Below are 9,848 nucleotides of genomic sequence, written 5' to 3'. Positions count from 1 at the left end.
TCATGCATTTCAATGCCTTGCCTTTCATTATTATTGGCAATGGTGTATGTAATTTGTATTATAATACTCGTATATATACATTTGAACACCGCATAGCTTATTATGACGTGTATTTGTGTGCATATCTTTCCTCTAATCCGGTTTTGGCGCCGTCTGGTGGCCAATAAGCGAAATATCATATAGTGCCTGGTCCATATAAAATGGTGAGTGTGTGGGAGGGGCTCGGCTAATCAAAATTCGTCTTGCATATGTTGCGAGCTTGGTGAAGAATAATAAAACTCACTGAGTGCAAATGTATCACAATAGATATAGGCTAGCCTACACCCTTTAATCGCTATGTCGTTCCTCTGTTATCAGAATTTGAAGAATATTTTTCCAAACGTTTTTAACATGGCTACTGAAAACCTAAACTTCAATAAGAACACTGACATTCATTTTACATTACAAATTAATAATATTGAAGGCATAACATGGATGACTCGTGGTAGCTACACAATAATGCAAATATTAGATTTAGATTTTAATAGTTTGAAAGATTCAATCGCATATACATCTGAAATTCATTATATCATAAAGGGTGGGGTTTTTTGTATAAATAATTTTGCAAATATGATTCATTCACCATTAACTCCAAACGCAATTCTTTTACCCCCTCACATTTTATCACAGTTTATCAAATTATTGCATGCGAGTATGGAACACTCAAAAAGCAGCGTCACAATCTAAACGAACGCTCCGACTGCAGTGACGTGAACGGGCCCGTTATATCAATCATAAGACACGGACGTATAAAAGCTTCAGCCAAATGCTGTCTTTGCAGTCCATGACGACTGTCTGGGGTGCAGAATGGAACAGGAGCTGCAACTCCCTAAGATTAACGCCATCAGACTGCAGGATGGCACCTCCGCGCCTTTTCAGCTAACGAGGAGGCGAATTTCCACGGATAAGATTCCCGTGCCCTCCGGAGTCCGCCTGACCCTAACTCGGGGCATGCTTGGGGATGGCGTGAGTAAAAGAAGTCTGCTATTAAGAGCAGGAAAGCCGTGTTGGTGTCCATCGTGGTCACACTTTCATATCAGTTGGAATTAAATTGAGAAAATAGACAATTAATGCAGTTTTCGATTTTGACTCGCGTGTGTGCAGCTTCATCGTTTTGTATTGCGTCCGAGAATTTTATTGAATGTTATTTATTTCAATCCCCAAACAATGACCACGATGAGAGACCACTTCCACGTTAATGGCAGAGGCCAATTTCAAACTCGTTTTGCGTTGCCTCAGTTGTACCAGCCAACCACCGACTTCGTGCGCACCGGCCCGCTTATGTCTGTTCCGGATCCCCTTTATAACAACCTGCACGACCCTCACCTACGCCACTTCTTCACGCGGCAGGACAGACGCAACCTGCTGAAGGATGGAGACTTCATCACAGACGACGATGAGGTGATTCGGTTATGAGGGATACGTGTGGGTGTACTCGGGATATCATGTGCGATATACAATAATATGAGGAATAGTGGAGTGTTTGTTGTCCCTGCGCTGACCTGTGTATCCAAAATGAGCTCACATTTATTTCGGTGTGTCCCAGTCCAGGTGTTGCAGGGCTGAAAACGAGCAACAGCGCCCGAGGTTTTAAAAGGGTGTACGGGGTTTCAGTCAATCAGAAGTCAATAATTAATGTGTTATTTGGCTGGCGCCTTTATCCAAAATGACTCACAGGTTGATTAGACTAAGCCGGGGACAATGCTCCCCCCTGGAGCAATGTGGGGTTAAGGCCTTGCTCTGGGGTCCAACAGCTGCACGGTCCTGACACTGGGACTCAAACCACCAATGGTCCGGGTCCCAGTCATGCAACTTCACGCTGCCCCTCGTCAAGCCTCTTCTCATGCGTGTTCTGTCGTTTTAATATTTGCTCCAAGGTGATCTGTTCTCTGAAGGACTACAACTCGTATGAGGTGTACCTGAGGAACCTCAAGAAGGTGGCGAACAAGACCTACGATGCGACGCAGGTGAGCCCCCTTTCCAGACCGCTGTCCAGAACCCGGGTCCCTTTCAGTGCCGGCCGGACGGACGCACGCACGCACAAGCATTCCATCTTAATCGGTAGCCTAGCAACAGCGGCCCACCCGGCCGTTGACATCACACCAGCGAGTGAACGCGTGACGTAACTAATGCAAGAGCGCTAGCTAACCAGGCCCTATGCTAACCAAGACCCGAAATACACTTCCTGAATGCATGCAGCGTGAATATCATGACCTGTTGTCTGAATTAAATGCCTCAACAGAAGGGGGTGACGTTGGGGTGGGAGGGGAGGGGAAGCAAGCTTCAGGTTGAATAGTTGGGGTCTACAGTCTATATCCTACAGTCTATGACCTGGCCCTCTTCTGACAAACCTCAGTCCTAATTCTTCCCGAACTCTTCCGGTTGGGTGCCGCAGACGGCGAGGATGATGAAGGTGATGGAGCTCCAGAAGAGAGGGCGCGTTCCCAGGGACGTGCGCCTGGAGGAGGTGGTGGAGTCCATCCTGGCAGAGGACTCCAAGAACCTGCGGAAGCGCATGCAAACCGAGGCCGTCAAGTACGGGCCGCATACCGCCACGCCGCTTTAACCACCGTCCATAACCCGTCTCCTAACCCACTTATCCTGAACAGGGTCACAGGGGCCTATCCCAGCATACACTGGGTGAAAGGTCGCCAGTCCATCGCAGGGCACACACACCTTTCACTCACACACTCATACCTAAGGGCAATTTAGACTCTCCAATCAGCCTAACCTGCATGTCTTTGGACTGTGGGAGGAAACACACATGAACACGGGGAGAATATGCAAACTCCACACAGAGAGACTATAACCACGTATGAAATATTATAGATGTAGATATACTTATCACATGAACGTGCCGATAAGGCTATCGCCGTCAAACTCCCTTCTTCTTTTGTATCTAGGAAAAAACTGAAGGGGCAAACGGATGTGGAAAATGAGAGTCAACAAAACGAGGAGGCTCTGTATACGGAGCTGGTAAGAGTTCCCAGCCCCTGAGATAAGAATTCCAGCCATGCACACTTGGCGTGAAGAAGAAAGAAACTCAGGTTTTATTGGACCTATAAAACAATGTGTTTCCATAGCATGTCTTAATCAGTGCCAACATCAAAAAAAATAAATAAAAATAAACGTATAAATGTTAGGTCGGTAAATTCAAACCAACAAGAACCAACAGGAGGGTCCTCTGAAAATCCTAGAAGAAGGTGTTACGTAGAACCTATATTTTTCCTCTTAACACAGTGTAGCTGGAATCTTTGCATTGGTTACTGATTCTGTTTTTCTCTGAAGTTGTGCCAAATTAATTTCACTAGAGATCAAAGTCCGTCTCATTAATTCGCTGAATCAACTACGTGGAGATGGGGTGGGGGGAGGGGGTGGGGGGGGAGGGGGAAGTGCATGATATGAACTTTTGAGATAAAAACGAATTACCCAGACCCAGATCGGTCTTGGACTGATAGTGCATGGTGTTGCTTCTCCCAGGACCTCCTGTTCTGGAAGGCGGAGGACCGCGCCCGGCTCACGCTGTACGAGAAACAGTACAGGCACGAGCAGAACCGCGAGCTGTTCCTGAAAGAGGTCCAGGAACAGAAAGATCGCCGGGTAGGCTGTCACTACAATCCCAACTCACTCCAGCAAAATGAGCCAAAAGTCACTATAATCCCAACTAACTCCAGCAAAATGAGCCAGAACTCTTTGTGCAAAGGTGTCGCTCCTTCGATCAGTGGTTCTTGAACTTATTAATATCGGGATGCAATTTAGCCAAATTATTATTATTATTATTATTTTTTACTATTTAGGGACCCGTCACATAGGTCTACTACCACAGTAGGGCAACACACTCATTCCAGGACCCACCTCATACAATCCCACGTCCCGTTTTGGGTCCAGACAGCCATAGTTTAAAGAAATGGCTGCCTGAGATAATTATTAAAGAACATTCTTTAGCCTTGTAGCAGTGACAGGATGAATATGTAACACATTAAACCGTGTCAGCTGTGTGAGTGAATCTAATGCGTGTTAATGAGTTATGTTCACATTATTGCAGCAGGGTCTGTTTCCCCAAGCAGGTTAACTGAGTTCGCTGGATAACCGTTCCGAGTGAAAACTGGAACAGCTCTTTTCACTTCAGTCCATGTTCCAGAATTGGGAGGGCTCCGGGTTTTACCGTGCACAGCTATCCAGCTAACTCCGTAATCCCGCGTTTTTTGCTAAACAAATCCTGGTGCTCAACTCTTCTTCCCTTTCAGAAACAAGCTCTGGTGGATCGCAAGTGCTCCAGCGATCAGATGAAGCTGCAGGAGAAGATGAGAGTGACTCGAGAGGCCGAGCTGAAGACCCGCAAAGCGCTGGGGCGGGACGGGCGTTTTTGGGAGATGGTGCTGGAGGAGCCCCGGCGCCCCCCGGCGAGCCGGCCATGCGGGAACGTCCCCCCCCACCGGTCCGGGGCGGCGCGCGTGTACCGCGTCAACGCCTCCAACACCTTCCAGGTCTGAGGAGCGCGCGCCTGTCGCCCGCTTCCTGAGTTTAACGCGCAACACGCGGCGTTGTGCCGTGCAGGGTGTCTTATCGCCTGCCTCCCTCCCTCCCTCCCTCCCTCCCCAGAACCTTCCCACAATCCAGCGGAAGTTTCCGGAAAAGGCGAAGACGTCTCAGGACGGCGTGATCGCGGAGCTCGAAGCGAAGCTCAAAGCGAAGCCCCAGGAGGAGGACCTCGCCGACCCGTCGCTAGGGGAGACCGCAGGCCTGCTGCCCCTGCGGCCGCGGCTGGGCCGCGCGGGGCTGACGGCGGACGCCTCGGGGCCGGACAGCGCCAGGAGCTCCGAGGCCCATCGGGTCAGAACCGCCGTCGCTCCCATCTGCTGCTCGAGAGTCCGCAAAAACCACCGGCCCTCGCGCGTGTCGCCAATCTAACCGTGCGCCTCTGTCCGACTTTTCAGAAACTGCCGTCGCTGGAGCTGGAGCTGGAATGCAGCGACCAGTAGGCCGAGAAGATGGCGTCTCGGGCCAGGGGCGTCCAAACAAGACCGTTGGAGGGGTCAATTTAATGGGGGTGGGGTGGGGGGGGGGCAGTCTACTAAGATGCATCAGAAGTCACTGAGCCTCTGACATGGGGTACCCAAACGAAGGGCATTTTGTATTTACATTGGGGGTTAGAGCAGGATATTGACACACAGGAGAGAAACACACCCACAGTTGGCTGCGGTTGACTCATTTCGAGACGAGTGTGAACTGCAGATGAGGAACAGGAGTCTCGGGCTACTTGAAGGAGAAAGCTTGCTGTGCAGCATGAACACAACATGGGAGTAACTCCATTAGATTCGTTGGCAACTTGAAACGGTGTGCTTGCTTTCTGTTCATGTGCTAATTCTGTGCTTTTTGGATTGTGTGAGTGGATGTAATATGCCAGTCCTGAATGTCAAAATTCATTAATTAATTATTTTTTCAATGAAACAGACACAAGCTCCAACACAAACACTGACCATGACACAAAGGCTGTAATACACACACTCGCATGCACGCACACACACACACACACACACACGCTCACGCACACACACACACACGTACACACAGACGCACACTCGCACGCACACACACTCACATTCAGACACACTCACAGGAACACACAGCATGCTCACTCAGGCACACACACACACACACACACACACACACACACACACACTCTCTTCAGTGGTCTGTGATTCCTCTTTCATTCTGGTTGACTTGTATTGCCACTCATGTATTTAAGCACACAGATATGAATATCACATGCACGCCCACAGATAGTCTCCTGTACATTCTCTCACTCATATTCAGAATCTCCCTGAGTTTGATTCTGGAGACTCAGCTACTGCTTCACTTGGGTCACACGAGAGTACCGCACTTAAAAGAGAGATATTACAGCAATACACATCTCAGTGAAAGAGCAATGACAAAAGTGCATTCGGCCGAACAGTAATATTAGAAAATCTGAGTGTGGGTTCCTGGACCCAGGAAGCAAGCGATCCTGCGAGGCTTGAAGATGTCATCAGCCAGTGTCAGAAGATGTGGAGCGACGAATGTGACGAATTTGACGGATGCGGTTGCGTGTTCGTTCCACCGCCGGAGTGGCGAAGTTGAAGTGGGTGGGACAAAAAGGAAAAAAAAATGACCCGAGGCTGACTCGAGTTGCGCTCTGCCTATTGAATCAGGCTCCTCCCAAAATTTCTTCAGATAGGAATTATCAAGGGAGTTTATAACTCGTGACCGTGACTTATGCCAGAGTACGCTGTGAACCATGTTGTGACAGTTTTGTAAGATATGCTGCACGAGGAACGACATTTTTCTTTTGATCTGCAAACAGGCGTTTACAAAAGCTTATAGTTAAGTATGTTGGGTGTGATAACAGCCGGTAAACAAGACAAACAACTTGTAGGCTCCTTCCTGGTTTGTTCATTTCTGTTGTAACGCGCAATATGTTATGGGGACGCGGACGGGCGCTGATCTTTGTTGGACGGCCGGTGGGTGGACGAACATAGCCTGGCTCTGTATGTCTGACGCATTGTAACCTCGAACTGTGGGCTACATTAATAGCCTCTCACGCAATCCGCTAGCTCCTTCCGGGGGAGTTCCGCATACGATATTACTGCTGAAGGAGAATGGCAGTCTGCGGGAACATCGCACTTCGTTTTACGTAGTGCCCATAGTTGCGATTTTCGTTGTTTTTCATCATTCGTGATGGACATAATACTTAAAAGGCAGGTTATGGCTCGCTAACAGGCGTGGCATTCCCCCCGTTGCTTTGTGTTGGAAAAAAATGTCGAATATATTAAACGCAGCGCGTAAAGTTCACTGGCGTCGGTCTGCTGCGTTAAGACGGGCAGCGCTTCTCGCGGCCGCTGCATATGGGGTAAAAACACTGTACCCCATAATCTGCAAACATGTCATAAACAAACAGAGAGACCCAAATCGGACCTCGAATCCAAACGCTGGCGAGGAAAGCGGATTGAATTTGGCATCTGAGGCAGTCAACGGGGTCGTCCGCAGCAAAAAGTCGCCCGGAGTAAATAAAGAATTTTTCAAGCAGATACTGGGACTCTTAAAAATACTTTTCCCAAAGTTAATAACGAAGGAGTTGGGGTTGCTATGTCTGCACTCGCTCGCCTTGATTTCACGGACGTTCCTGACTATCTATGTGGCTGTGCTGGACGGCCAAATAGTCAAAACCATCGTGGAGAAGGAACCCCGGAGTTTCGTTATGATGCTGATGAAGTGGCTTCTGATTGCCATCCCGGCCACTTTCGTGAACAGTGCGATCCGTTACCTGGAGTGCAAGCTCGCCTTGGCCCTGCGCACACGCTTGGTGGACCATGCATACGGAACCTATTTCGCTGACCAGACGTACTACAAGGTCAGCAACATGGACGGTAGGCTGACGAACCCGGACCAGTCCCTTACCGAGGACATCATGATGTTTTCGCAGTCGGTGGCGCATTTGTACTCGAACCTCACCAAACCCATCCTGGACGTCATTCTGACTGCATACACGCTGATACAGACAGCGAGGTCCCGTGGAGCCAACCCCGGCGGACCCACACTGCTGGCGGGACTTGTGGTGTTCGCCACCGCCAAGGTCCTGCGGGCTTGCTCCCCGAAATTTGGGAAATTGGTGGCGCAAGAAGCGCACAAGAAGGGCTATCTCCGTTACGTGCATTCCAGGATCATTGCAAACGCGGAGGAAATCGCGTTTTACCGGGGACACACGGTAAGAGAGACACAATCGGCCTTCCGTAGTCTGTTGCCAAATTTGTCTCCTACACTAGTATACTATAATGCAGTAAAGCAAGACTTGAAAATGTTGACGAGGTGTTGTGTATGTACTTCTCGGACGTAAAGATGTGGGCTCATGTCAGCACAATCGGCACTTATCGGCTCTTATCGGCTATATTCATCTCCAGGTGGAGCTGCGGCAGTTGCAGAAGTGCTACGCGACGCTTGCGCAACAGATAAACCTCATCCTCTCCAAACGCCTGTGGTACATAATGCTGGAACAGTTCCTCATGAAATACCTGTGGAGCGCCAGCGGACTCATCATGGTCGGGGTGCCAATCTTAACAGCCGCAGGCTTTGCTGACAGTGGTATGGTGACACCTTTTTTTCGAGATTAGCATTAAAATAAACATGACACTCTGTTAACACGTATGAAATCAATATGCTTGCAGTGTTCAGAATATTAAGCACCCACACTTTACCGAGTTTGCCCACACTTAATGCAAAAAAGCAAGAAATAAAACAAAGAAAATATGTTTTGTTGCTGCTTTTTGCATCTTCACAATCTGACTAATCAGCGGAAATGAGTCTTATTGTCTACGACAAGAGAGCATATGCTAATATAGGCCCGTCTCTTTGGAAATGAAAGAACGGACAGGCTCATTCTGTCCGTTTCAGTTTCAGACACGACCACAACCTTTATAGAACGAGGAAGTTGTTTGGGGGAACAATTTGAGCATTTTGTAAGCCGCTGTGTTCCAGATAATCGTCAGCACGAGTGGTGGTTTGGCCAGCATCATGTGCTTCATAACACAGGTGTCAAACTCAAACCAGTGTCTGCTGGTTTTCGGGGTGTTGTCGGCACCAGTGCTTCATTTTAATTAATTTCCTGCCTGAATAATCCGCACACGGCAGCAGCTGATTTGAAAGGCAACCGCAGAAACCCGCGTACACTTTGGCCCCTTTGGGAATGTATAGATTTACCCTGGCATTAAATAAATTGTCTGAAGGAGAATGTAACGTCCTCTTAGGGACTCCGGTGGATCTGTGAGGCCGAATTCACAACGAATGGCTGTGGGTTTTTGCCTGAGTCTGGGTCTCTGTGGGTTTTTTGCCTGAGTCTGGGTCTCTGTGGGTTTTCTGCAGAGCAAGTGGACGGGCAGAAGCAGGTGCGCGTCAGCGACAGAACGCAGGCTTTCACCACGGCGCGCAACCTGCTTGCCTCCGGAGCCGACGCCATCGAGAGGATCATATCTTCGTACAAAGAGGTGCCGTAGGCCATCAGCCGCACATCCGCCGTCAGCCCCCTCGCTTAGAGGCGACGTTACAAGGATTTGTCCCTTTTTGGTGATGTCACAGTTGTCCAGTCGATTAGAAGTGATGTCACAGTTATTGCTTCTTCTACAAGCAGGTTCCTGTACTTACTTCTACAATGAATTGTATTGTTTTCTCGACTGGTAGATCTCGCGTGAAGTCGTTTTACTTCCCTATGCAAATGCGCTGGTAAAATATTCACACACTACACAAACAAGCATACCGTACTTCCAGTGCTTTCATGAAACCTGTCACACAGGTTGAATTTTATTTTTTATTTTATTTACCTCGTACGCTTGATATTTGGGGGTCCCGGCCTGGTGTTTGCCCTTCCGTTACTCCGTAAAGCATCTTCGCAACAGTGTCATGTAAAAAGAGAATGTTTATGTTTACAAATGGAATGTAATTAAACCTGAATGCAGCATGAACTACATTTCCCATCATGCAGTGCTTTGCCCATGCCCCGTGACTGACCCGCCCTCGGGTCTGTGTGACAGGTCACGGAGCTGGCAGGCTACACGGCTCGTGTGCACGACATGCTGCTGGTGTTCAACGAGGTGCAGAGGGGGGTGTACAAGCGTGCATCGCATTCCCAGAATCCCGCTGGGCAGGAAGAGGTTACGGCCAGGCCTGCGGGACACATTGAGGGCCCTCTGGAGATCAAAGGTAGGCTTTCTCAAAAAAATAAAAATAAATAGCAGGTTTGCTTTTTTGGCTCTGGCCCTCCAGGACTCCAATCCTGGAGG

The 9,848-nt window shown here is 48.9% G+C and overlaps 2 protein-coding genes across 2 annotated transcripts in view; both read left to right on the top strand.

Moving 5' to 3' along the window:
• The first annotated feature begins 615 nt into the window (after positions 1–615).
• On the top strand, positions 616–5,021 carry LOC133118832 (fibrous sheath-interacting protein 2-like). Its single transcript, XM_061229092.1, has 9 exons — positions 616–1,005; positions 1,279–1,440; positions 1,917–2,006; positions 2,435–2,574; positions 2,943–3,015; positions 3,520–3,639; positions 4,287–4,526; positions 4,642–4,872; positions 4,977–5,021. The coding sequence occupies exons 1-9, from the start codon at positions 847–849 to the stop codon at positions 5,019–5,021; spliced, it is 1,260 nt and encodes a 419-aa protein (XP_061085076.1). The 5' UTR covers positions 616–846.
• A 931-nt stretch (positions 5,022–5,952) lies between these two features.
• The window catches only part of LOC133119054 (ATP-binding cassette sub-family D member 2-like), an 11,403-nt gene continuing 7,507 nt past the window's right edge, over positions 5,953–9,848 (top strand). Inside the window, exons 1-4 of the mRNA XM_061229451.1 lie at positions 5,953–7,783; positions 7,977–8,157; positions 8,935–9,056; positions 9,600–9,768. Coding sequence (XP_061085435.1) covers positions 6,836–7,783; positions 7,977–8,157; positions 8,935–9,056; positions 9,600–9,768 — 1,420 coding nt within the window. The 5' untranslated portion in view covers positions 5,953–6,835. The remainder of the gene's footprint in view (positions 7,784–7,976; positions 8,158–8,934; positions 9,057–9,599; positions 9,769–9,848) is intronic.

The sequence above is a fragment of the Conger conger genome, chromosome 19 (genome assembly GCF_963514075.1).
Source record: "Conger conger chromosome 19, fConCon1.1, whole genome shotgun sequence".
NCBI classification, from domain to species: domain Eukaryota; kingdom Metazoa; phylum Chordata; class Actinopteri; order Anguilliformes; family Congridae; genus Conger; species Conger conger.
The sequence above is the reverse complement of the archived record's forward strand: the minus strand, read 5'-3'. Positions and strand labels throughout refer to the sequence as shown.